This window comes from Equus przewalskii, chromosome 14, assembly GCF_037783145.1.
Source record: "Equus przewalskii isolate Varuska chromosome 14, EquPr2, whole genome shotgun sequence".
Classification (NCBI taxonomy): domain Eukaryota; kingdom Metazoa; phylum Chordata; class Mammalia; order Perissodactyla; family Equidae; genus Equus; species Equus przewalskii.
The window spans coordinates 51,370,241-51,398,240 of record NC_091844.1 but is presented as its reverse complement, the minus strand read 5'-3'; the positions used below and the strand labels follow the sequence as shown (position 1 = coordinate 51,398,240).

At 40.4% G+C, this 28,000-nt stretch overlaps 1 protein-coding gene across 2 annotated transcripts in view; it reads right to left on the bottom strand.

Annotated features, from left to right (window-relative positions):
* The window catches only part of STPG4 (sperm-tail PG-rich repeat containing 4), a 52,304-nt gene extending 28,307 nt beyond the window's left edge, over positions 1–23,997 (bottom strand). The window contains exons 1-5 of one of the 2 annotated variants that reach the window (XM_070572743.1): positions 23,832–23,997; positions 21,792–21,851; positions 20,338–20,595; positions 3,336–3,400; positions 3,063–3,117 (exon numbers count right to left, since the gene is read on the bottom strand). In XM_070572743.1, coding sequence (XP_070428844.1) covers positions 3,063–3,117; positions 3,336–3,400; positions 20,338–20,595; positions 21,792–21,851; positions 23,832–23,867 — 474 coding nt within the window. In that variant the 5' untranslated portion in view covers positions 23,868–23,997. The remainder of the gene's footprint in view (positions 1–3,062; positions 3,118–3,335; positions 3,401–20,337; positions 20,596–21,791; positions 21,852–23,831) is intronic. The other variant, XM_070572744.1, reaches the window with a different exon arrangement.
* Between the last annotated feature and the right edge of the window lie 4,003 nt (positions 23,998–28,000).

Below are 28,000 nucleotides of genomic sequence, written 5' to 3'. Positions count from 1 at the left end.
ACAGCCAATAGAGATAACATAATGCTGGCAACTGGCTTATACCCCAGGCGGGACGCCGAAGAGTCATTTTGAAGCAACTGATGTGCCCAAGAGATCAAGTCTACAGATGCAGACATTTATGGGCTACTGAAAGGAAAAGCTGGGTCCTCACTCCATCAGTCTATTGTGAAATCGACCTGGAAATAATCCTCAGCTATATTAGTTTCCTGTGGCTGCTGTAACAAATTACCATAAATTTGGTGGCTTAAAACAACAGAATTTTATTCTCTCATAGGTTTAGAGGTCAGAAGTCCAAAATCAGTGTCACTGGGCCAAAATCAAGATGTCGGCAGGGCCATGCTCCCTCTGGAGGCCCCAGGGCAGGATCCATGGCCTGCCTCTTCCAGCTTCTGGTGGTGGCTGTCTTCCTTGGCTTGTGGCCACATCACTCCAGGGTCTGTGGCCACACTGCCTTCTCCCTCCTCAAATCCCCCACTGCCTGGGTAACCCAGGATAATTTCTCCCTCTCAAAGTCCGTAATGTAATCACATCTGCACACTTTCTGCCATAGAAGGTAATGTTGATAGGTTCCGGGGTTAGGATGTGGACACATCTTTGGGGGACATTATTTAGCCCACCACACCACCCACAAACAGAAAGTTTTCAATCAGACTTTTAGTTTCTCACATTTAAGTGTTAGTGAGATCAAAATTTTTTCACCTTTATTGGATATCTGAATTTCTTGTTTTATGAATTGCCCACTCATGGCCTTTATCTGTTTTACTTTTCTATTGATGTTTTTTCTACATTAAGAGAATTTTGTTTATTTATTTATTTATTTATTTATTTATTTATTTTGAGGAAGGGTGGCTCTGAGCTAACACTGCTGCCAATCCTCCTCTTTTTGCTGAGGAAGACTCACCCTGAACTAACCCCGTGCCCATCGTCCTCTATTTCACGTGTGGGACGCCTACCACAGCATGGTGCGCCAAGCTGTGCGTAGGTCCACACCGGGGATCTGAACCCCGGGCTGCCGAAGTAGAACGTACGAACTTAACCTCTGTGCCACCAGGCTGGCTCCAAGAGAATTTTGGATAAGACCATTAACCCATCACATATGTTGAAAATACTTTTCCTAATTGGCATTTGCTTATTAACTTTGTTTACAGTTTTCTGATATACAAAAACATTAAAACGTTATGTAATAAAATTGAATACTTCTTTTCCTTTGCAATTCATCCATTGCTAGTATCTCAGAAAACGTGCCTTATCCTAAAATTAGGTGCATGCTAATATATTTTCTCCTTGTTTTATGGTTTTAAAATTATTTAATTCTTTAATCAATAAGAAATTTATTTGAATATGTGGTATGAAGAATATAACTTAATTTTTCCAAGGTATTTAATCAATTTTCTAGCACAACATATCTCTTCCTGGTGCCAGCCCCGTGCCTAAGTGGTTAAGTTCACGCACTTCGCTTTGGTGGCCCAGGGTTTCGCCAGTTCGGATCCTGGGCACGGACATGGCACTGCTCATCAGGCCATGCTGAGGCAGCGTCCCACATGCCACAACTAACGGGACCCACAACAATGAACCAGGGGGCTTTGGGGAGAAAAAGGAAAAATAAAAAAATAAAATCTTAAAAAAAAAATCTCTTCCTTTCCCTACTGATCTGTCATACTATCTTTATCAAATATAAAAATCTCTTATGTTCTGCGTCTGTTTCTGAGCTCTGTTCAATTATCTCAATTTCTCTTTCAGATGTTCACTGTATGTCTTTTTTCCAACTGAGTTTCTAGTTACAAATAAACAACTATAATCTATCTAACCACTCCAAAATAATTTCATATTTTCTCATTCTTTCAAAATGCTTATATAAATAACAATTTATCTTTTCGCATTCTAATGATCAGTTGTCTAAAAGGGTTCATTTTTATCATAACACATATACATGTATCTGGAAATTTGTAGAAACAGGAAAGTATTTTCACATTTGTGAAAGGAAAGAAACTAGAGACACTTTCCCTTTTCTGTTGTTAATACAACGATCTATTGACTCTCTCTGATGACTTAACTAGTTAGTTAATTCAACAAATACTATGAGTCAGCCATTTTTCTAGGCACTAGGTATACAGGACAAAACCAGACAAAAACCCCAGCCTTCAGAAAGCTTACGTTCTAGTGGGGCAGACAGATACAAACAAGAAAGGTAAAAACTTAAATAATGTATCAGACAGTGATGAACGCTATGGAGAAAATTAAACCAAGGATGGGGGGGACAGGAAATTCTGAACAGGTGACTAGAAATGACCTCACTAAGAAGGTGATAAGAGTCAAGACCTAAAGAAAGTAAAGGAGGGGGCTGGCCCTGTGGCCAAGTGGTTCAGTTAGCATGCTCCGCTTCAGCGGCCCAGGGTTTTGCCGGTTCGGATCCCCCTCCGACATGGCGCTGGTCGTCAAGCTATGCTGAGGTGGCATCCCACATGCCACAACAAGAACGACCCACAACTAAAAAAAATACACAACTATGTACTGGAGGGCTTTGGGAGAAAAAGGAAAAGTAAAAAAAAAATCGTAAAAAAAAAAGTAAACGAGCCTTTATTTTTCTTCTATAACTTGACACAAATGGATTATTTACATTGAAATCCCTAGTATATCTTCAGATTTATTTTATTTATTTATTTTTTTTGAGGAAGATTAGCCCTGAGCTAACTACTGCCAATCCTCCTCTTTTTGCTGAGGAATACTGGCCCTGAGCTAACATCCATGCCCATCTTCCTCTACTTTATACGTGGGACACCTACCACAGCATGGCTTTTTTTTTTTGGCCAAGCAGTGCCATGTCCGCACCCAGGATCAGAACTGGTGAACCCTGGAGAAGCAGAACGCCCAAACTTAACTGCTGCGCCACCGGGCTGGCCCCTTCAGATTTATTGATTTAGTTTATCCTAAGTCAGTTACACCAATCATTCATTACTTATCTACTACAATGAGCAAAATGTTAATCTTGATATATCAAAAGGAATCATTGCATATTTTAAACATCAAATACATCCTGAGTTAATTGTCTACAATATACTTACAGGAGTGAAGCAGCCTGTTGGAAATCTCTGAACTGAAGAACGAAATACAAAGCTCCTATATTTAAAAAAAAAAGATATGATTTGCTAAATCCATTTTTTAATGTGAGGATCTTTATTAATCTATTCCCTATCTCTCACTAAATATTTTAAAATGCTAATTTGGATATGATGGGCATAAAGTAGGTTTAAAAGCCATTAGTATTGGTTGTTAAGTGTGTAAATAGAAAGGCATGAGTGCAATTATTAAAAGCAACTTAATAAGTAGATAATTACCTGGAAGCATACTTGGGAACTGGAGCAGGAAGTAGCTCGTATTGCCCTGGTGAAAGCTCAAGTGACTACACAGAATGGACAAGAACACCAATCATAGATTAATACAGGTCTTAAATACACTTTATTTTATTATCTGTCACTCATAATCCTTTATTTTATGACCATACGATACTATATAATTTATTCTCTATTTTAATAGGGAAAAGGTACATTTTCAGAGGTGGAGCTTCAAAGTGTTCAACAGATAGTCACTTTTCCTGGTGAATTTTATGACAGTAGGCCTGAGATTATATGTAGAAAAATGCTATACAACTGATCATATTTTAAGTAGACTAGATTCAACAAGTCAATTTAACTACCATTTAGTGAGCTTGCTCTGTGGGTAAAGAACTCTGCTAGGTGTGGTAGAGAATACAACAGTAAGAGAGATATGGTCACTAACCAGCAGGGGTGAGAAGGCACATACATAAACAATTCTAATATAAAACACTATATCAATGCTCAAGAACAGATTTGGGGGTTAGGGAGGTTTGGAGGGTAGGAAGAGATTAAATCCAACTGGGTGACCCACAGCTAACATCGCATACTCAGTGGTGAAAAGCTAAAAGCTTTTCCTCTAAGATCAGGAACTGGACAGGTGTGCTCACTCTCCCCATTCCTATTCAACATAGTACTGGAAGTCTCAGCCAGGGTAATTAGGCAGGAAAAAGAAATAAAAGACACCCAAATTGGAAAGGAAGAAGTAAAACTGCCCTGTTTGCAGACAACATGATCTCATATATAAAATACCCCAAAGACTCCACCAAAAAACTGTTAGAATAAACAAATTCAGTAAAGTTGCAGGATACAAAAAAAAAACAAAAACACAAAAAAGTCAGTTGTGTTTCTATACACTAACAAAGAACTATCTAAAAAAAGAAAGTAAGAAAACAATCTCATTTACAATAGCATCAAAAACAACAAAATACCTAGGAATAAATTTAATTAAAGAGGTGAAAGATTTGTACACTGAAAACGACAAGACGTTGAGGAAAGAAACTGAAGAAGACACAAATAAATGGAAAGATATTCCATGTTCATGGATTGGAAGAATTAATATTGTTAAAATATCCATACGATCCAAAGCAATCTACAGATTCACTGCAATCCCTATCAAAATTCCAATAGCATTTTTCAAAGACACAGAAAAAACAATTCTAAAATTGATATGGAACCACAAAAGACCCCAAACAGTCAAAGAAATCTTCAGAAAGAAGAACAAAGCTGGAGGCATCACACTTCCTGATTTCAAACTATATTACAAAGCTATAGTAATCAAAACAGAATGGTACTAGCATAAAAAGAGACACATAGACCAATGGAATAGCACAGAGAGCCCAGAAATAAACCCATGCATATAAAGTCAACTAATCTTTGACAAGGGCACCAAGACTACACAACAGGGAAAGGATATAGTCTCTTTAATAAATAATATTGGGGAAACTGGATATCTACATGCAAAAGAATGAAACTAGATCCCTGTCCTATACCACTCACAAAAATTCACTCGAAATGGGCTGAATACTTAAATGTAAGACCCGAAATGATAAAACTCCTAGAAGAAAACATAGGGGAAAAGCTCCTTAACATTGGTCTTGGCAATGAGTTTTTTGGATATGACACCATAAGCATAGGGAATAAAAGAAAAAATAAACAAGTGGGACTACATCAAACTAAAAAAGCTTCTGCACAGCAAAGGAAACCGTCAACAAAATGAAAAGGAAACCTAAGGCAAGGGAGAAAGTCTTTGCAAACCGTGTAACTGATAAAGTGTTAGTATCCAAAATATATAAGGAACTCATACAACTTAATAGTAAAATAATAATAATAATCCAATTTAAAAATGGGCAAAAGACCTGAACAGACATTTTTCCAAAGAAGACATATAAATGGCCAACAGGTACATGAAAAGGTGCTCAACATCACTAATCATGAGGGAAATGCACATGAAAACTACAATGAAATATTACCTCACACCTGTTACAATGGCTGTTATCAAAAAGACAAGAGATAACAAGTGTTGGTGAGGATGTGGAGAAAAGGGAACACTTGTGCACTGTTGGCGGGAATGTAAATACTTAAATAAAAAATAAATCCAACTGGGCAATGTAAAGATGGTAAAGACAGTGAGATCTGAGTAGGGTTTTAAGGAAGGCGAGACCTCTTTGAGGGGAGAGGGAGGGTATTCTAAGAGACTATCTCTCTGCCCATTGTCAAACTTGTTGCAAACTACCTGGGTGGCTCCATTGTCCCTGGGTCTGTGGTTATTAGCCCAGAGGTACACGAAGTAAGGCAGGGTCAGGAACTGGAAGCATAGAGGGTGGGATGTGTGAGGGAAGGGAGGGAGAGAAGGAAGGAGAATGAGAAGCCAGAGGAAGACTGTCCGGAGTTCCAGAACTTCCTACGTTGAAGGAGCTGGCAGGGAAGAGTTACATTACAAAATCCTGGGAAGAAGCCTTCCCAAAGGGAACAATTACCCCCCACCCACTATTATTTTAAAATCAGATTTAAAAATACAATACTGCCTTTGTTGAAAATGAGGCATCCGTATCCTGGCATTATCTGCCACATGGGAGTTCAGCTATTATATTTCACCCGGCAGTAGTCTCACATATTAACACACAATTTTGAACACAGAGGGAGCTTTTTGTGGATATAGTGATAACAACAATAAATACAAATTTTATGATGAAATACACATATTGCCTCGATGCACTTGTGCCTTGTTAATTGCTCACTCGACATAATAAAGACTAAGGAAACACAGATATTTTTTATCATACCGTGGAAGTACAGAAATGTATTTTAAGCAGGGAGCTTTTTGGGGGGCTGCCACATTCTGTTTCTTGACTTTGATGATGGTTACATGGGTGTTTGCTTTCTATTACTTTAAATTGTGCACACATGTTTTATGTTCCTTGCTCTCACTCTTGCTCTCTCTCTTCCTCTCTCTCTCATGCACATATATGCACATACACAGGAGGAGAAAGGAGAAAGACAACTGAAAAGTGAAAAAAAAAAATCCTTAAAGCAGCTGTTTATTTATCTATACTCGGCAATCACATACGGTTTTTGTAATGAAATACTGACGGAAAAACTCTTAGACAGCATTAGTCTAGGAAAGAAGATTGGTTGCCTGTGGCTTCTATATTTGTCCTACTTGAAGTCGCCTTTTGAGAGTTTAGCCTCAAAAAGTATCTGCTAAATGAGCCAAATTTGAGGGTCACTTTTTTCATTTAAATGCACAATGAATTGTTCTCTCTTGTCTACGTTTTGCTCTTTATTATCCCAACATTGAAGTCTTGAGTTCCCTGCAGTGTTACTTGCCAGCCCTTTTCGGACACAAGGTTTCTCTCTGCTGATACCTCACTCACTGGAAAACCATCCTGCTGAAAACTCCTTCAGCCGTTATTTTACCGTGGAGCACTTTGCAAGTTAACGTCTCTTCAGAGGTCATCATCACAGCTATAAACACAGCTAACAAAGATCAATGAACCAGCCAGGTTTTCTCAACTTCAGTCTCCCAATCAGCCGTTCAAGGCTGTCTTTTGAACACAATAAAATGGATTCTTTCCTTCATTCTCTTTGATTCATTCATTCATTCTCTAAGTTTATAGGGGTGACTTTCAAGCCCCGCTACCTCCTTTTGACATAAAACAGATACTGAGGAGTGGGAGAGGCAGAATCATCAAATTTGTTTCATTTTATATGAGCTTGCAAGGCAATGCTAACACTAACCTGGATAGAAGTTTGAGGCAATTTTAAATGTTATTTAATTGTGATTTTCATTGAAATGTTCCCTTTTAGGAAGTGAAGATGGTTCCCCATCAACACATACAGATTTACCTTATTGTTTTTAATGGTTGCACACTTCGTCATTGTATGGATGCACCACTATATAATTAGTCTTCTAGTTAAATAAAATTACAAACAATGCTGCAGTATTACGTATAAATATCTCACTGTACTTTTTTTTTTGACGAAGATTAGCCCTGAGCTAACTACTGCCAATCCTCCTCTTTTTTTTTGCTGAGGAAGACTGGCCCTGAGCTAACATCCGTGCCCATCTTCCTCTGTTTTATACGTGGGATGCCTAACACAGCACAGCTTTTGCCAAGCGGTGCCATGTCCATACCCATGATCCGAACTGGCGAACCCCGGGCCACTGAGAAGCAGAATGTGTGAACTTAACCGCTGTGCCATTGGGCCAGCCCCTCACTGTACTTTTGTAAGACCATTTGTAAATTCCTGACAGTGGAGTTATACTACATGCATTCAAAATATTGCTACAAATTGCCAAACTGTAACAATTTGTGTTCATACAGTGTATGAGAATATCTGTTTCTGTATCCCCTTTGCTAGTAATTGGTATTATCAAACTTAAATTGTTGATCATCTGACAGGTGAGAAATTGTATCCAGCTGCTTTTGTTCCTTTGTAATTATTACATTATTAGTTGAAGTCAAACACCGCTTTACGATTTTTAGTAACTGGTATATTTCTTTGTAAACTTCTAGTTCATATCCTTTGCTCATTTTAAAATCAGAATGTCTATTTCAATTGGATTATAAGAGAACATGACCCATTTTTACCCTTTGATGCAAGAGTGTTGAAGCCACACAGTTGGTGGTTGGCGTTTTCTTGAAACTCTCTTGCATCTTCACAATGGTAGCTCTCTTCTCTCCTTAGGGTTGACTGACCTTGTCACTACTGCCCCGCTGGCTACAGACTGGGGCAGAGCCACCACCTTCACCTTGTCCCGTTCATTGTAGGGAGACTCTGGCACCAACTTAGCTGACTTCAGGTTGTTCTGAAGTTCCCCTAGCATGTTGATTTCAAGCTTATACTTTGAACTTTCCCATTTAAGTCATTTGGTCCATATTTCCAGTTGGAAACATTAACAGCGCATTTAAAACGGCAGTGGACTTATACTCTGCAAGGTGGAGCTGCATTACAGAATCACTTTTCTGTAGGGCATTTTGGCAATGCATCTCAAAAGATTTAGATGTCTACATACCCTTTCCCCAACAATTCTGATCTATGATTAAGAGCAGGAAATGGTCGAATAAATTAGGATGTGTCTGTACAGTAGAATACGATGTGGCTATTTAAAATGATGTAGAGAATACATGATGGCGTGGAAAAGATTCATAATATATTTCTAAGGAAAAAAAAGTTCTGGTTTCTGCCAATGTCAGGCTATGTTATTTGGATGAAGAACCTTTCCACTGCAGATGATAACTAACAGAAATGAAGGATAAAATATTAAAAGCAAATAAGGGTTTTTAAAAAGATATGAAGTTGCTTATAAGATAATAAGAAATTATAAGACCCCCCCAAACCAAGAGAGAGCAAGAAACCAGAGAGGCAAGTAGCCCAGTTTTTCCCAGAGGATATTTGCTGGTCCAGACTAAACTCAGCAAAAGAACAGAGCTGGATATGAGGGAACTTCAGAGCCCTAGAAGGATCCGGAGGTCAAAGCCTGGGCCCATCAATCATGGTGGTCTAATGGGAGTCCTATGCACAGGAATTGGAGACCCTAACAGGGCACTTCCTGAAAGTAAACCCTCCCACCTCGCCCCAATGCTAAGGGGACGCAGAAAGAGTTGTCCTGGTGCTAAGTAGAACTGGGAGAGGGGGAAGAAACCAATGCTTGAGAGAGGGTAACCATGGGCTGGTCCCTTTCAGGGATTCCAGTCCAAATGTCCGTCACTCTAGTGATCTAAGAATACATAAGTAGTGCATTTCAAGTGGCACCAGGCTGGCTGGTCCCGTAAGTATTAGCAGAATCAAAAGCAAACCATCTGTGAAAGAAAACACTTTCATCTTGGGCCTTGGGGAATTCATGAAGATAAATTTTCAGGAGCAATGAGCAAGAAACAGTCAAAGATACTCATACATACAAGGAAACAAATTGAGTAAAGCCCAGTCAGATTTCAGATATTGGAGCAATTATGAATTCATTCACATATTCAACAAATATTAACCCGTCAGACACTGTTCTAGAGGCCAAGATGGAACAGTGAACAAAACAGATAAATATTCGTGTCCTCATAAACCTTCATTCTCATAGGAGAAGACAGACAACAAAAAATAAATACAAAGTGTGGGTAAATTCTACAGTATATTGATTGCTACAGGTGCTAAGGAAAGAGAAACAGGAGCAGGTAGGGAAGGTCAGGAGTGTCAGGTGGTCAACATAAATGGGGCTTATGGAGAAGGTGACACTTGAACAAAGACTTGAAGAAGGAGAGGGAGTGAGTCATGCTGATATCTGGAATAAGAACATTCCAGAAGAAGAAAGATCCAGCGCAAAGACCTTGAGGTGGGAGTGGCAAGTTCAAGAAGCAGCGAGGAGGCCAGTGGGGCAGGAAAAGAATGAGAAGTGGTAAGAGATGAGATCACAAATGAAGCCAGTTCACAATAAGCCTGTTGACCCTGAGAACAACCACTCTGAGACCATACCCACTATCACAAAGTCTTAACCCAGTGTTCCTCAATCAGGAGTGGGATTTTTGTTGTTGTTGTTGGGGGTTTTTTGCCCCCCGGAGGACATTTGGCAATGTCTGGAGACAGTTTTGGTTGTTATAACTGGGTGCAGGGATTGCTAATGGCCTCTAATTAGCTAATGGCATCTAATAATTATCCAGGAATGCTGCTAAACAACCTACAAAGCACAAAACAGCCCCCCACAACAAAGAATTCTCCTGTCCAAAATGTGAATAGTGCCAAGGTTGACAAACCCTGAATTAGACACACAGATGGAGAAGTCAAAAGGCAGCTGGAGATAAAAGTCTGGAGATCCAGAGAGAAGTCTGGGCAGGAGATATAAATTTGGAAATCACAAATAGGTGGTGTTCCAAGCCTTGAGACTGAATGAGATCACCAAGGGAGTGAGTGTAGATGGGGAGGAGGTCTGAGTGTCTGGGGCCCTCCAGAGTGAAGAGGTCAGGGAGAAGCAAACAGGCTGAGACGAGAAAACAAGAATGAGGATTGAGCGGGGGTGTCAGGGGTTTGGAAAGAAGGGAGACATGAGATAAAGCCACCCAGGAGAGTGGAAGAGTAAACAGGCTAGGGAAGTCCATTCAGTGCCCACATGAGGTGAAGAATTTAAAATGAGACCAGTCATTCAGCTACATGGGTACAGGTACAAAGTTCCCAGACAGTTAGATTTAACCAGGGTTGTCGCTTTGCCAAACAAGTAAGATGAGCCATCAGAGGCAAGGGAATCGAGGGCATGTGCAGGGACTAACTAATGATTAACTATGGAATTCCAGATTTGCAAGGAAGGAAAACATCAGAAAGCTGAGAGGTACTGAAAAGGTGGTGGGATCAATGGATTATAGACTGGGGGAATGGAAAAATTGTTGGGATTGGGATACTAGAGTGTGTAAGGCAGATTAAGAAAGAGTGATCGCAGCAGACAAAACTCTCTGTCTGCCGGTAGCAGAGGGGCCACGCTGAGCACTCAGGGCTCCCGGCAGAGGCCCGGAGAGAAGCCCAGAGGGCGGGGCGACCCCCAGCTGCCGTTGCCCGCCCCGTGGGACTAGGGATTGCCGGAGATCTTGGAGAGGACCGGGGCGGGGGAACTTTCAAAGGCCGGTTCGGCGACCCGGAGGGGAAGCGCCGGAGCTCCCCCAGGCAGCAGACAAAACTCTCTGTCTGCCATTAGCAGAGGGGCCACGCCCAGCATTCAGGGCTCCCGGCAGAGGCCCGGACAGAAGCCCAGAGGGCGGGGTGACCCCCAGCTGCCGTTGCCCGCCCCGTGGGGCTAGGGATTGCCAGAGATCTCGGAGAGGACCGGGGCGGGGGAACTTTCAAAGGCCGGTTCGGCGACCCGGAGGGGAAGCGCCGGAGCTCCGCCAGGCAGCAGACAAAACTCTCTGTCTGCCGGTAGCAGAGGGGCCAAGCTGAGCATTCAGAGCTCCCGGCAGAGGCCCGGAGAGAAGCCCAGAGGGTGGGGCGACCCCCAGCTGCCGTTGCCCGCCCGGTGAGGCTAGGGATTGCTGGAGATCTCGGAGAGGACTGGGGCTGGAGAGAGTTCCAGAGACCCAGCTTAGTAGCCTAGGGGGAAACCCTACAGGCTCACAGAAGCCTTAGGGAAAGCCTCTGCACAGCACCAGTAGAAGGCACCCAGCCGCCAGCCACAAGGCTGGAAGACCCCAGGGCAAAAGCAGCATAGCTAGGTGTACTAACCACAGACTGTAGAAGATGCCAATAGCTCTCCTGCGACCCATAGAGGACAAGTGAGATTTGGTGGGTGCCGACAGCAACGGAGCGACAAATATAAGTGATCCCACCCCTGGCCGCTGGAAAAGCCCATAACACCGTTGCAGACCCCAAGGAGAGAGCGCATCTAGGTGGGCAACAACAGTAGGCACCTGCAGCCTGAAGCCCCCCGTGACGGCCCCCACGGCAGAGGAGGGAATCCAAAGGGCCACTGTGGCTACGAAGAGGGGCCCAGGCCCAGTTAGCAACTACGGACAGGGTTCCTGGTTGGTGAAGTATAAACAGCTGCTCCCCCCACCGCAGCAGCTGAAACAAGTGAAAGGAGCAACTAAACTCTATCTCCATGCGGAGGCACAAATCAACATCATCAAGCAATATGAAAAAATACATTAAATCTCCAGAACAGAAAGAAAGTAACAAATACACAGAAAACAATCCCAAAGAAAATGAGATATATAACCTAAATGATGATGACTTCAAAACAGCCATCATTAAAATACTCACTGAGTTAAGAGAGAATTCTGACCGACAACTCAACGAGTTCAGGAGCTATGTCACAAAAGAGTTTGATATGATAAAGAAGAACCAAACAGAAATATTGGAAATGAAGAACACAATAGAGGAGATTAAGAAAAATCTAGATGCTCTGAACAGTAGGGCCGATAATATGGAGGAAAGAATTAGCAATTTGGAAGATGGCAATATAGAATTGTTGCAGGCAGAGAAGGAGAGAGAAGCAAGACTTAAAAGAAATGAAGAAACTCTCCGAGAATTATCAGACACAATTAGGAGATGCAACGTAAGGATTATAGGTATACCAGAGGGAGAAGAGAAGGAGAAAGGGGCAGAAAACCTATTCAAAGAAATAATGGCTGAGAACTTCCCAAATCTGGTGAGGGAGATGGATCTTCAGGTGACAGAAGCCAATAGATCTCCAAACTTTATCAATGCAAGAAGACCAACTCCACGGCATATAGTAGTGAAGCTAGCAAAAGTCAACGACAAGGAGAAAATATTAAGGACAGCCAGGCAAAAGAAACTAACCTACAAAGGAACCCCCATCAGGCTATCAGCAGATTTCTCAGCAGAAACTTTACAGGCTAGAAGAGAGTGGAATGATATATTCAAAAATCTGAAGGACAAAAACCTACAGCCGAGAATTCTCTACCCAGCGAAAATATCCTTCAAATACGATGGAGAAATAAAAACTTTCCCAGATAAACAAAAATTAAGGGAGTTCATTGTCACAAAACCTCCTCTTCAGGAAATCCTCAGGAAAACCCTCATTCCTGAAAAATCCAAAAAAGGAAAGGGGCTACAAAACCAAGAGCAGAGGAGATAAGTAGAAGGACAACAACAGAGAGTAGCAGCTCTACATCAGAACAGATTAAACCATGGGACGAGAAACAAAGGAAACTGAAGAAAACCGGAAAACAAGACACAAAATGGTAGTGGTAGGCCCCCACGTCTCAATAATCACTCTAAATGTAAATGGATTGAACTCCCCAATCAAAAGACACAGAGTGGCAGGATGGATCAAAGAACAAGATCCAACAATATGCTGCCTCCAGGAAACACACCTCAGCCCCAAAGACAAACACAGACTCAGAGTGAAGGGATGGAGAACAATACTCCAAGCTAATAATGAACAAAAGAAAGCAGGTGTCGCTATACTAATATCAGACAAGGTAGATTTCAAAGCAAAACAGATAAAGAAAGACAAAGAGGGACAGTATATAATGATAAAAGGGACTCTCCACCAAGAAGACATAACACTTATAAATATATACGCACCCAACACAGGAGCACCAAAATTTGTAAAGCAACTCTTAATAGAACTAAAAGAAGACATCAACAACAATACAATAATAGTAGGGGACCTCAACACACCATTAACACCAATGGACAGAACATCCAGACAGAAAATCAACAAGGAAATAATAGAATTAAATGAAAAATTAGACCAGATGGACTTAATAGATATATATAGAACACTTCATCCAAAAACAGCAGGTTACACATTCTTCTCAAGTGCACATGGAACATTCTCAAGGATTGACCATATTTTGGGAACCAAAGCAAACATCAATAAATACAAGAGAGTTGAAATAATATCAAGCATCTTTTCTGATCATAACGCTATTAAACTAGAAATCAACTACAAGAAAAAAGCAGAGAAAGGTGCAAAAATGTGGAGACTAAACAACACGCTTCTCAACAAACAATGGATCATTGAAGAAATTAAAGAAGAAATCAAATATTATCTGGAGACAAATGAAAATGAGAACACGACATACCAAATCATTTGGGATGCAGCAAAAGCAGTCCTAAGAGGGAAATTCATCGCAATACAGGCTCACCTCACTAAACAAGAAAAAGCTCACGTAAGCAACCTCAAACGACACCTAACAGAACTAGAAAAAGAAGAACAAACAAGGCCCAGAGTCAGTAGAAGGAGGGAAATAATAAAAATAAGAGCAGAAATAAACGATATTGAAACAAAAAAGACAATAGAAAGGATCAATGAAACAAAGAGTTGGTTCTTCGAAAGAATTAACAAAATTGACAAACCCCTAGCCAGACTCACCAAGAAAAGAAGAGAGAAATCGCAAATTAATAAAATCAGGAATGACAGAGGAGAAATCACAACAGATACCAATGAAATACAAGAGATCATAAGAGAATACTATGAAAAACTATATGCCAACAAATTGAACAACCTGGAAGAAATGGACAAATTCCTAGACTCCTACAATCTCCCCAAACTGAATCAGGAAGAAATGGAGAATCTGAATAGACCAATCACAAGTAAGGAAATAGAAACGGTAATCAAAAACCTCCCCAAAAACAAGAGTCCAGGACCAGACGGCTTCTCTGGAGAATTCTACCAAACATTCAAAGAAGACTTAATACCTATTCTCCTCAAACTGTTCCAGAAAATTGAGAAAGATGGAGAACTCCCTAACACATTCTATGAAGCCAACATCACTCTGATCCCCAAACCTGACAAGGACAACACAAAGAAGGAGAACTACAGGCCGATATCACTGATGAACATAGATGCAAAAATCCTCAACAAAATTTTGGCAAACCGATTACAGCAATACATCAAAAAGATTATACACCATGATCAAGTGGGATTTATACCAGGGACACAGGGATGGTTCAACATCCGCAAGTCAATCAACGTGATACACTACATCAACAAAATGAAAACCAGAAACCACATGATCATCTCAATAGATGCAGAGAAAGCATTCGACAAGATCCAACACCCATTTATGATAAAAACCCTCAGTAAAATGGGTATAGAAGGAAAGTACCTCAACATAATAAAGGCCATATATGATAGACCCACAGCCAACATCATACTCAATGGACAAAAGCTGAAAGCCATCCCTCTGAGGACAGGAACAAGACAAGGGTGCCCACTTTCACCACTCCTATTCAACATAGTTCTGGAGGTGCTGGCCAGAGCAATTCGGCAGGAAAAAGAAATAAAAGGAATCCAAATAGGTAACGAAGAAGTAAAACTCTTGTTGTTTGCAGACGACATGATCTTATACATAGAAAACCCCAAAGAATCCACAGAAAAACTATTAGAAATAATCAACAACTACAGCAAAGTAGCAGGGTATAAAATTAACGTGCATAAATCAGTAGCATTTCTATACACTAACAATAAACTAACAGAAAAAGAACTCAAGAACTCTATCCCATTCACAATCGCAACGAAAAGAATAAAATACCTTGGGATAAACTTAACCAAGGAAGTGAAGGATCTATACAATGAAAACTACAAGACTTTCTTGAAAGAAATAGGCGATGACATAAAGAGATGGAAAAACATTCCTTGCACATGGATTGGAAGAATAAACATAGTTAAAATGTCCATACTACCTAAAGCAATATACAGATTCAATGCTATCCCAATCAGAATCCCAAGAACATTCTTCACAGAAATTGAACAAACAATCCTAAAATTCATATGGGGCAACAAAAGACCGCGAATTGCTAAAGCAATCCTGAGCAAGAAAAACAAAGCCGGCGGAATCACAATCCCCGATTTCAAAACATACTACAAAGCTACAGTGATCAAAACAGCATGGTACTGGTACAAAAACAGGTCCACAGATCAATGGAACAGAATTGAAAGCCCAGAGATAAAACCACACATCTATGGACAGCTAATCTTCGACAAAGGAGCAGAGGGCCTACAATGGAGAAAAGAAAGTCTCTTCAACAAATGGTGCTGGGAAAACTGGACAGCCACATGCAAAAGATTGAAAATTGACCATTCTTTTTCACCACACACCAAAATAAACTCAAAATGGATCAAAGACCTAAAGATTAGGCCTGAGACAATAAGTCTTTTGGAAGAGAATATAGGCAGTACACTCTTTGACATCAGTTTCAAAAGAATCTTTTCGGACACTGTAACTCCTCAGTTGAGGGAAACAATAGAAAGAATAAACAAATGGGACTTCATCAGACTAAAGAGCTTCTTCAAGGCAAGGGAAAACAGGATTGAAACAAAAAAACAGCTCACTAATTGGGAAAAAATATTTACAAGCCACTTATCCGACAAAGGGTTAATCTCCATAATATACAAAGAACTCACACTGCTTAACAACAAAAAAACAAACAACCCGATCAAAAAATGGGCAGAGGACATGAACAGACATTTCTCAAAAGAAGATATGAATATGGCCAATAGACACATGAAAAGATGTTCATCATCGCTAATCATCAGGGAAATGCAAATCAAAACTACACTAAGATATCACCTTACCCCCGTTAGATTGGCAAAAACATCCAAAACCAAGAACGACAAATGTTGGAGAGGTTGTGGAGAAAGAGGAACCCTCATACACTGTTGGTGGGAATGCAAACTGGTACAGCCACTATGGAAAACAGTATGGAGATTTCTCAAAAAGTTAAAAATAGAAATACCCTATGACCCAGCCATCCCATTACTGGGTATCTATCCTAAGAACCTGAAATCAGATATCTCAAGAGTCCGTTGCACCCCTATGTTCATCGCAGCATTATTTACAATAGCCAAGACGTGGAACCAGCCTACATGCCCAGAAACTGATGATTGGATAAAGAAGATGTGGTATATATACACAATGGAATACTACTCAGCCATAAAAAAAGACGAAATTGGCCCATTCACAACAACGTGGATGGACCTCGAGGGCATTATGTTAAGCGAAATAAGTCAGTCAGAGAAAGACGAACTCTATATGACTCCACTCATAGGTGGAAATTAGTATATTGAGAAGGAGATCTGATCGGTGGTTACCAGGGAAAAGGGGGGGTGGGGGGAGGGTACGGAGGGGGAAGTGGTGTACCCACAACATGACTAACAAAAATGTACAACTGAAATCTCACAAGGTTGTAATCTATCATAACATTAATAAAAAAATAAATAAAAAAAAATAAAAATAAAAAAAAAGAAAGAGTGATCAGGGGCCAGCCCAGTGGCGCAGTGGTTAAGTGTGTACGTTCCGCTTCAGCAGCCTGGGGTTTGCCAGTTCGGATCCCTGGTGGAGACATGGCGCCACTTGGCACGCCACGCTGTGTTAGGCGTCCCACATGTAAAGTAGAGGAAGATAGGCACGGATGTTAGCTCAGGGCCAGTCTTCCTCAGCAAAAAGAGGAGGATTGGCAGTGGACGTTAGCTCAGGGCTAATCTTCCTCGGGAAGAAAAAAAAAGGGGAAAGAGTGATCAGAGTGGGAGGCATGCAATTGAGATTATGGAAGGTTGAAATAATTGGTGTTGAAAAAATCTAAGGAGTGAGTTGTTGAGGTAGAGGAGAATTCAAGAAACTGAGAAGCCAGGATCTACGGGTGTACCGAAATCATGACAGTAGTAGTGGAAAGAGTGACAGGGAGCAAAGGGAGCTAAAATCATCCAGAAATAAGGGGGAGCAAACCAGGGGTTAGTGGATGACTGCAACATTGGGGGAAAAGCAGGTCATAAAACTATAAATATGGAGAGACATATAAATATATAAATAGATAAAAAACATATATGGACCATATAAATATGGTCCCACTTTTGTACATATATTCTATGAAAAAAAAATGCTTCTCTGTTAAGAAAAAAATTATTGTAAAAATTGTAGGGCCATCTCAAATAATCTTTGGAAAGAGGCAGATATAGATGAGCACACACACACATACACACATTGAAATGTGCATAAATATATACATGCATATATATGATGAGATTCTTTGATACAGATTCTCCAGTTGAGTTACATGCTTCAGAATAAAGGTGTTAAAAATAGTAAAAACTTTCTTACAAATAAAAAGCAGCACTAATAGGTATAAACTGAATATTCTATTAAAAATTATGAAGCTTGAGAATGTTGTTTTATCTTAATAAATAACAATAATGTATACTATATTGACTTCAAATTCAAATTATTTTACTGAGTTCTGCTTTTAAAAAACCAGAATTATGAATTTTGTCGGTGAACAATGTTACGCCTGAATATCTCTCCTCTTGTGAATGTACTATCATATACCTTTGAAACATAAAATTAGGAAAACATTTAATTCTTCCAGTTTCTGGAGCTCAATCCTTTGTGGGAGGTGGGGAGAGAGAGGAGAAAGAAAAGAAAGAAACAGAAAAAGTATGTTTTCAGAAGGTTTTATCCATCCCTCTGGGTAAGCCAAATTCTTTCGGTCTTTTAAAGCTTTAAATTTTGCTTGATAGCAACCTTCCATGATTTCTTCTTTCAACAGTGGGCTTTGGCCTACCCTCAGAAACCCCTAAGAGCAAGAAGAGAGGAAGCAGAAGGGAAGTAAACAGAGCAGTGGATGAAGAAGAATGATTTTGCAGTGGAGGCGGCCAGGACGATTTCACACACAGCGTGGTTACCAGATACCCGGCTGCAAAAGTCTAAGTGTCTGTCATTCATCCACTGAAGTGAACAGGACAAGATTTACCCAGTGAACATTTATCATTCTGTCCTGTTTCAAAGCTGTAATTTGCAAAGCAGTAGGAAGGGTTTACCTGTTGGATACGACATGTACTCGTTTGGCTGAAATTTTCTGGTCCATCCTAATAACCACAACCCCTTGTATTTCATTCAACCTTCAGCTGCAGTGCATTTCTTCTCAGATTATCACAATGTTCTGATAAGGTTGGGAAGACTGATACTATTACTAGTTTCACTATAAATGGGAGATATTAAGGTCCAAAGTCTCAAGTAACAAAGTCCAAGTCAGGACTCTGTCCCTTGAACAGGCCTTTGACAATGCTATGCCCCTCCCTTGAAACACCTCCCTCAGATTCCACCCATCCAAACCCTGCTCCTCATTCAAGGCCCGAGGCACAGGGTAAACTGGAAAGAGCACTAAATATGGGCTCAGAGCACTCAGTTAAAAGTACTGCTTTGGGGCTTGTCCCATGGCCTAGTGGTTAAGTTTGGTGCACTCTGCTTCAGCAGCCTGGGTTCAGTTCCTGGGTGTGGACCTATACCACTCGTCAGCAGCCATGCTGTGGCAGGGACCCATATATAAAATAGAGGAAGATTGGCACAGATGTTAGCTCAGGGCGAATCTTCCTCAGCAAAAAAAAAAAGTACCACCTCACCTACTCAGTAGCTATGTGCTCTGAATAAGTTACTTAGTCTCTTTTCACCTCAGTTTTCTCCCTGTAAAATGGGGATACCATCTGTTCTGCCTATTTCAGAATGCTTGGGAAGAACACCTAAGAGAATATATGCAGAAGTTCACAGGAAACTATTAAGAGCCACATAAATGTCATGCATTATTCAAGGTCCAGCTTGCATCCTACTTAGTCCAGGGAGCCTTCCAGCCTTTCAGTCCAGCCTACACTGAACCCTCCCCCAGCATTTCCTACTGCACTATTTATCTCAGCACTTGATATATTTGCTCTTGTATTTTACTTACATCTTCCTTCCACAGAACCTGGCACAGGGCTGTAAGCATAGCAGTGCCTGTATTGCCAAGGTGATGAATGAACTGGTGGAGCTGAGAGCCAAGTCTCTACAAGAAATTTTTGAAAAAGTTTCCCTATGGTATACAGTTGTATTCACACACTAATAAGGGTACTACTCACCAAAAGGCAGAATTTTCTTTCTTTTTTAAAGATTGGCAACTGAGCTAACATCTGTTGCCAATCCTTTTTTTTCTTCTTCTTCTTCTCCCCAAAGCCCCCCAGTACATAGTTGTATATTCTAGTTGTAGGTCATCCTGGTTGTGCTATGTGGGACGCCACCTCAACATGGCTTGATGAGCGGTGCCATGTCCGCACCCAGGATCCGAACCGGCGAAACCCTGGGCTGCCAAAGCAGAGCACACGCACTTAACCACTCGGCCACGGGGCTGGCCCCAGAGTTTTCTCTTTAAAAGAAGAGAATACACTGTAGACAGCCGCTTGAAGACACCAGAAGCAGGGCCTGACCACAGAGAAGATCCCAGAGGCTCCCCAAATCAGGGGAATCCTGCCAAGTGTCCCCAGAGAGAGAATTTTCCCCCATGGACCCTCCTTGGGTTAGAGAGGCCTCACAGGGAAAACTCTTATGCATATGTTTGCAAATCAGGCAGGCCGTATTTGATTTCTGTAGAAAATAAGGCATCCTAAAGGTTTTCAATCTCTCCTGGAGAAGACACATTGTAAGTATATAAAATATTTTCCTCAGGTGCTCTTGGTAGCTTTCCCACAAAAACCCAGCTGCTGGGAGCACTTTACCTTATCTTTGTAAACCAGTGTGCTGGGGCTGGGCCGTGGTTTGTCCTTAAACGAGTAAGTGGCCATCTGCTTCTTTAACAAGTCCAAGAAGTCAGGAGGCATGTACTGGGGAAGGTCATTTACTACCGGATTGTTTCTTTGCACAAGAGGTGGTTTTCGCCTCCCTTCGTTTTTAAAATTGTAGGTTGCTATCACCGGATTTAACAGGGATTCTTCAATAAAAGTTTTCAAGTGGTAAGTGCCAGGGATAGGAGTACTCTGTGGAAAACCGACATCGTTTTTCAGATCAGCATGTAAACCCGTAACATCTCCTAAAGCCTCATTCTCAGAAGGATCACGCCTAAGCAGCATTGTTCTTTGTCTTAAAGGTTAATAAAATTCTATCAAACATACTAAACACTCTCAAAAGAACAATATTTCAAGAGAATCATGATTATCCCCTTTCTGAGACAACTGCTGAGTTACAGCAAATGGGTTATAGCCATACTTGAAGCTTTAACTTTTTAAAAAGTAGCTCCAGAGGTACTTAAACTGGAGATTCAATTTGACTATAAATCTTAGGCCTCTAGTGAGACCACTCGGGATTAAGTTTCTTGACTAAATGGAAGTTATCCTCCTTCTGCTCAGTAGATACTACACGCTCCTTTCTCGCTCTCAAGTGCGCAGCTAACAGATGCTAACATGAGACTGCGGATGAATTGGCAGAGCCTAGGGTCTAACTGGACCAATAAGAGGTTTGGTACTTTCAAACCACAACCCAATGTGGCTGAATGGCCAGACCCGAAAGTTTAGTCACTGCTGCTTTTGTGGCCATCCTTCATTGAGCATTCAAGCTCAGTTCCACCATTAAAATCAGTTCAATTCCAAGAAGGCTTTGGCCCACGGGCTCCCTGTGTTATTGAAGGGTGTTGAGAGAAAAATATTTCTGCAATACAGAAACTATGTGTCTTGAGAGGGGAAACATCTGGTCATTTTTCTTTCATATATTACCATCTTGTTTTTATACACTGGCCATGTTAACAAAAGTTATCATAGGCTCTATGCCATCCAAGTAAGAGAAAAACTGAAACCCAAACACCTTTCCAGAATGTATGCTTTTTCTTCCTTGTGTAATCTCACCACCATCATAAACTAAGCTGATCTTATCCAGATACTCTGTGAAGTAGCTAGATTTCTAAAGTTTTACTTTTCTAAGCTTTTAATGCATTCAAAATTTAAAGTTAGTTTCTCATTCATATGCTGATACTAAAATTCTAAGTATGAAATAAGGCCTACGTAGATTTGAACGACTGTTTTCTTAGAAAACTTTTTCTTTCTAGGAAGAAAAGCAACTTTTTTGTAAAAAGAAAAACAACTTTTCTTACAAAAAGTGTTAGTGACTTAAAAGGTAAGACTGCTTAAAATATTAATGAGAAGAATAATGATCTAAGTAGGAAAGAAAGAAATGCACGTACTGTTAAAGCCATTCTCCACCATCCTTCTCTTTCCAAAGATGACGTCTTCCGGGTTAGTTTCTATTAACAAACATAAAATATGCTTATTCATTTGAGAGGTGATCCCTGGAAGTTAAATGTAATTTATAAAACATTTACTTGAAGAAATTAATACTTGCACCAAATTGATCAGCCTGAATTAAAATAAAACCTACATAATGACAAATTTTGCCTGTAATATTTCCTTAAATTGCTATTATCTCAAGTGCTTTTTAAATATCTAAATTCCCTTTGGGAAAATTAGAGGCATAAATATCCCCATCTCACAGAGATGTCACAGGATGATTAGCTATGACAAAGTTTGGTGTTCTTAGGAAGAAAAGAGTTGTATAAATTCAAAATTGTATTATTATCATTGTTATTAAGATTTATGGCTCAAGTGATTGTGCTGAGAGCTCAAGGTAAAAGTGTAGTCATCAAATTAATATATTGGGATACAAATCCCTGGCAATACGGCAAATGTTGAAAACTGCCATTTCCTAGATTTATATATATTATGAAATATGTATCATATAAATATGATACAGCCAGGTCTCTCAGCTCGTCCAGCATGCTGTGACACTAGAGACAAAATGTTAGAGGAGTCAGACAAGACTTGGGCTTGACCTCCAGCTCTGCCACTTAGCAGCTAGCAGCACTAGGCGAGGTACTTAACCCTTATGAGTCTCAGCTTCCTCTTGGGAATATAAAAATCAGGCACCACCAGGGTTGGCATGAGAATCAGGCATTGTACACATAAAGACCTGCAACCAAAACCAGTGCTCAATAAATGGTAGCTTTTATTTTTGACATTTCATCTGCCAAGTTAAGAAGCAGATTATTTTGGTATTCCTCAGTGTCCAAGGACACTCTTGTCTTCCATAGGAAGTACTCTCTACCCATTTTTTTTTATTCCACATTTGTTTTAGCCTCATTGTCATCAGAACACAGTTGTTTAGTTTTTTCCTTTTGTTCTCTTTCCACTAGGTAAAATCATTAAAATAGTGAGTTCTAGTTTCTAATGCTTTTGTTATTATTAAGAAACATGGGTTATCTCAAGCAATAATGGATTAAAAATAAACCATCTCATCAGTAAAACTGATATAATTTATTCTTCCTGTCTTAGCAACTTATATCCACTCTACTTATGAGTACCCCTGGGCTTTAGTTTTACTATGAAATACGTGCGTTTCTCTAAAAAATGTGTTTCATACATGTTGCTAAGTCTGAATTTCTTCCAATGTATTCCCTTTATTAGGTTTATGTTGAATCTTCTATGCTGCACATTTATAGTCACAGAAATCAAACTTTCTCATGCAGGCAGGTCAAGACAGGTCTCCCACCTCCATCTAGGATGGGGAAAATGAGGCGGGGAGAAGGAGGAGGTCAGCATGATAGCCTAAAGGAAAGTAATTGGCATCTGCTCTTTCGTCCAAGGCAGGTGATATAAACACCCACCTACCACTTCAAATCCTGCTTAGGGGTGAATTGCTTTACAAAAGATAAGCTAAACATCCCTCGCCCAAATTTATTTTAAAACTAAGCAACGGTAGTTTCAAATATTTTATAAAATATAAATATATAAAACACATTTCTATTTATAAAAAAGGAGGTGAGGCAAAATCGTGTCTAATAGACTACTGAAAGAAAAACCCATTCTCTAGGCAGACAGGAGAAAATGAAAGAAATCCAGTCACCCTGGAAAGCTGTCGTCCAGCGCAATCAGCAGCAGGGAAGAAGGAAAACAGAGGGCGAATGGGAAGATAAGGGAGTAGCAAGGGAAGACAAAATAAAGCGAAGAGCTCAAATAAAGATCAGGAAGAATGGACTCCAGGTGTAGATGTGGGGCAGGGAGAGAAAAGTAGGAAGAGAGAACCGGAGGGGCGCAAGAGCCGGGGATGAGAGAGAGGTGGGATTTTTGGCGGAGCAGCCCGGCGAGGGGAACAGTAGTGGGGGACCAGGGGAGGACGGCGGTGCCGGGGCCAAGACCACCGAACCGCCATGCCCCACGTCTTGCCTTACCGAGGCGGCGGGGATGGCGGTGGTTGGCGGCTCCATTGCGGCCTCCTCGCTCCCGAGGCCGAGGCCGGCGTCCGGTTGCCAGGAGGCACCTCGGGCCCTCTCCCGAGCGTGCGCGGGGGACCCGCCAAGGTCTGACTCCGCTGGTGGGGGAAGGGAGGCGGGCGCACGCTTTGAGGCCCCGCGCTAAGCCTCGCGCAGAGGAAATCGTTCGAGACGGTCACGCACACGTGTGGTAAGAAAATCTAGAGGGCTCTAGAGTCGCCAGAGAGCCCTCGCTAAGTACCTGCACCAAGAGGGGCTCATAAAGGCGGCTGGTAAAGGCTTGAGTGTACCGGAATCTAAATTAAGCCCTTTCCCCATCGCCCCCCATCCCACACCCCCAGGCAGGGAGACCCCGTGCTTGGGAGGCATACTGAGCTTTAAGGCAAAAAATCAGCCTTAGATTAGTTTCTAAACTCCAGATGGAAATTCTGGGAGTGTCACTTCTCTTGCCTCTGATTTGAGAAGTGGAGTGAGCATTAAACCGCGGACCACCCTCTTTCCTATCTGTATAGACCTTTTTCACTTTCAATCTTTCTTGGCTATAGCTTATCAACCTATAAACATTCTCATCTTTAAAAACGAACCCTCCCCTCAACCTTAATAATTTCATTTTATAGAGTACCTGCTGTGTTCCAGATACTTCACATACATTAACCTAATTTAATCCTCACAATGATCCTGTGAAGTAGGCATTAATCCCATTCTGTGGATGAGCAAACAGAAGCTTCCTTGGACAGTTTAGTACAGTTGACTCAGCATCATACAGAAATGGCACAGAGTTGAAATCCAGGGCTAGATCCAGCACCCCACTGTCCACTACGCCATAAAGTTTCTGCTTCTTTTCACAAAATTTCAAGAGTAATGGGGACTCAATTCTTTCATCTCCTATACTTTCCTAAAACCATCTTAATCTGACATGTGCACACACCCTTCAATTAAAATTGCACTTGCTAAACTAGCCAGTGATCCAATTGCCAAAACCAATGGGGATTTTTCAGCTTTTATCAAATTTGACCTCCATTTGTCATTACTGCATTATTACTCCACTCCACTCCCTCATTCGTGAATCCCTCTCCTCCCATGACTAGAATTTAAACACTGGCTGCATTTGCTGTGATTTATTGTGCTTGTCTATAAAGTTGATAGTAAATTGGTACCCCACATGGGGTGATTATCAAGATTAACTTGAGTGAAATGTTTAGAACCATGTCAGGCACAATGCATTCATTAAATATGGACTATCATTGTCTTTAAGACAAAAGCAAAGTTTACAATCCAATCTCATTTCCTTTCCTTCACTAGAACCTCATGCCCTGATGTATACTTGCAAACGCCAAACATGCCATCTTCATACTCTATTGTCCCCGAATATGCCAGCCCTTCTGCTTAAGATACTATTCCCTTCTTTGATGGCCTGCCAAACCCCAGGGGTCAGCTCCTCTGCGAAGTCCTCCTAAGCCTAATCCCTTGACCCCAAAAGACCCTGTGCTTATCTTGGTTGGAGGTCTTTGACAAATTGTTTCTCCTCTAATTTTAAACATATCCAAAATCACAGGTTTTTGTCTTAATCCTGAGCCCTTTGAAACCAGGAGGGATTAAAACATTTGTTGAATAAATGACTAGTTTTCCTCTTTACAAATAAAACCAGAGGATGGACCACGGTAATGCTTTTCAAAAATTAATGTGTACAAAACATCTGGGGATCTTGTTAAAATAGATTCTGATTCAGATTCTGGGGCAAGGACTAAAATTCACACTTCCAATGAACTCTCAAGTGATTCTGTGGGCAACTTTTTGAGTAGCACACTAGAGGACGCCATTTAATTTCTCTTAAAATACTGAGATTCTAAGTTCATGTAACAAAGCCTTAAAAAAAAAGAAAACCACCACCACCACCAGGTACTGGGTTTGAAATTAAGAAGTGAAATTATAAGGCCAAGAGGCAAGTAAAAACTAGAGTTTTCACAAATGTTAAGAGATTAATCAAGTCCATTGCTGTGCCTCATTTCATTTTCTTATTTTGGCTGAGCCTGTAAAACTGGCTCAGTAGACTAGGGACTGGTACCCTAGAGACTAAAAGAATATGATGAAAGGTACAGAGAAGTCCAGAAACCCATACAAAATGTGAAATAGAAGGGAACATCTAGGCGAGAAAATAGTTTGAGTATCTCAAAAATAGAAACGGCATGGGTCAATGATTTCAAGGACTTTACCAATGAAACAGATTTAAGCATGTAGGAAAAACAAAATGTCCTCTTAAGAAAGCACTGTTTTATACAGTTATCAAAGTTTCAGATTTATTTTTAGGTTATCATAACCAGTTTTAAAAAGGGGGAAGGCATTTCTGAGAATCCAGAACTATATACTAAGTAGAGCTCTACAGTGCCTCTGCTGTGTATCATATCTTTAATAAAAATTCTAGGTAAAATACTTCACATCCTAGGATCATTTTAACTGCAATAGTGATGGTTTTTGTTAGAATTGTCTGAGAGCAAACATGCTACACATAGTACTGAGGAAAGAATGATCAATCACCATGATCTTGCTAGTAGGAAAGAGGTAATATGGTTAAGATTTGAAGGTTTCAAAATTATAGTTCTGGGTTTGAGTAAGATTATGTTATAGAAGTAGAACTGAAACTTGAACCCAGCTTAGTATGTGCTCAATATGACTAGTTATATAAAACTGCTCTATAGTTCAACTTCCAGTAAAATCAAAACAATCCCTACTTTGTGACTTTTGTGAAGATTATAAAATCAGCAATTAATAGGACACACAAAAATACTCCAAAATCTGTTTACCCCTTCCACCTTGTTGTCAGCAACTTAGATAAACTTCAAACTGATGAAACTGGAAAAACATCAAGACCAATTTTGCCCAATTTCCTCATTTTATACGGTCGTAATTGGTTTAACAGCTTAGTAACATCATTGAACACTTACTGCAAATGCCGAAGACTATGCTAAGTGCCTTACCTTCATTATTATCAAAGCTAGAAACCAGTTGGGTAAATTATGCCCATTTTACAGGTAAGATAACTGAGGCTTGGATAATATTGACCTCTTCAAGGTTATACACAGCAGTGATCTGAACACTGTTGCAATAACTCCAAAGCCCATGTTTTAATACTCTGGAGATTCCTGTGCCTCAACTGCCAGACACATGAATTTTCTCCCACCAAATACCCTTGTTTGGCATTCCTTTTTACTAAACTCCTGTATCTAATGAAGGTCTTCCTATTTGATTGATTGCCTACCTAATATGTAATAATGTAATACCCCGTTAGGATTACCAGTGCCTGTAACTTCCCTTGTCCTATCTAAAACATACGTATCACTCTTTTCCTTCAGTAACCATCCAGTTTTCTATTTTCAAAAACAGTAGTATTAAAACAGTCAGAAACAGGCAGTAACTAGTGAAATGAATTGCCCTCTGAGAAATGAAAAGCCTTGTGGCTATAATAATCAGGTAATAATTATACCTAATGTTTTAATCTTGGCTCTGGTTTGCTATGGAATCTTTCATTAAGTATTTAACAGGTAGTTAAAAAACAAAAACCCTGATAACCACCTTTCAAGTAGCTTAAATTATAGAGAAAGCAATGGTTTAGAAGGAAGCAAAAACCAAAACAAGATTTAGTTTACTGCCAATCACTCCCAAAGATACCTTTTTTGTAAAACATGTTGCAGGTAGGCAGGCACAACTGAAAATTCTCCTTTGCCTTATGGTATAAGAATTAAAGAGCACTGTGAGTAAAACATTAGGAAACAGAGGTAAAAACATAATGACCCTCACCCCTAGATGTGGATTGTTGTGTTTTTAACACTTTTAAATAATCATTATATGGCTGAAGTCAATACGGACAAACTGAAGCCAAAGCTGACAAATATTTTAGAAAGGCAGGAAACACCCAACACCCGCCTTAGGCCGTCCCATGCTGGGTACACTGGCAAAAGGCCTTTTAATCTTTTACTTAGACCTTTTGAAGGAAGTATCGTAATTTAAAAACTAAACACAATCTTAAATAGTTAAAAAAATACTTATCTAAAAGTAGAAACCACCTCCACATTTGATTCTCAAAATCATTCAACCTCAAGTAATTAAATGACTCAGATTGAGAGCAACAG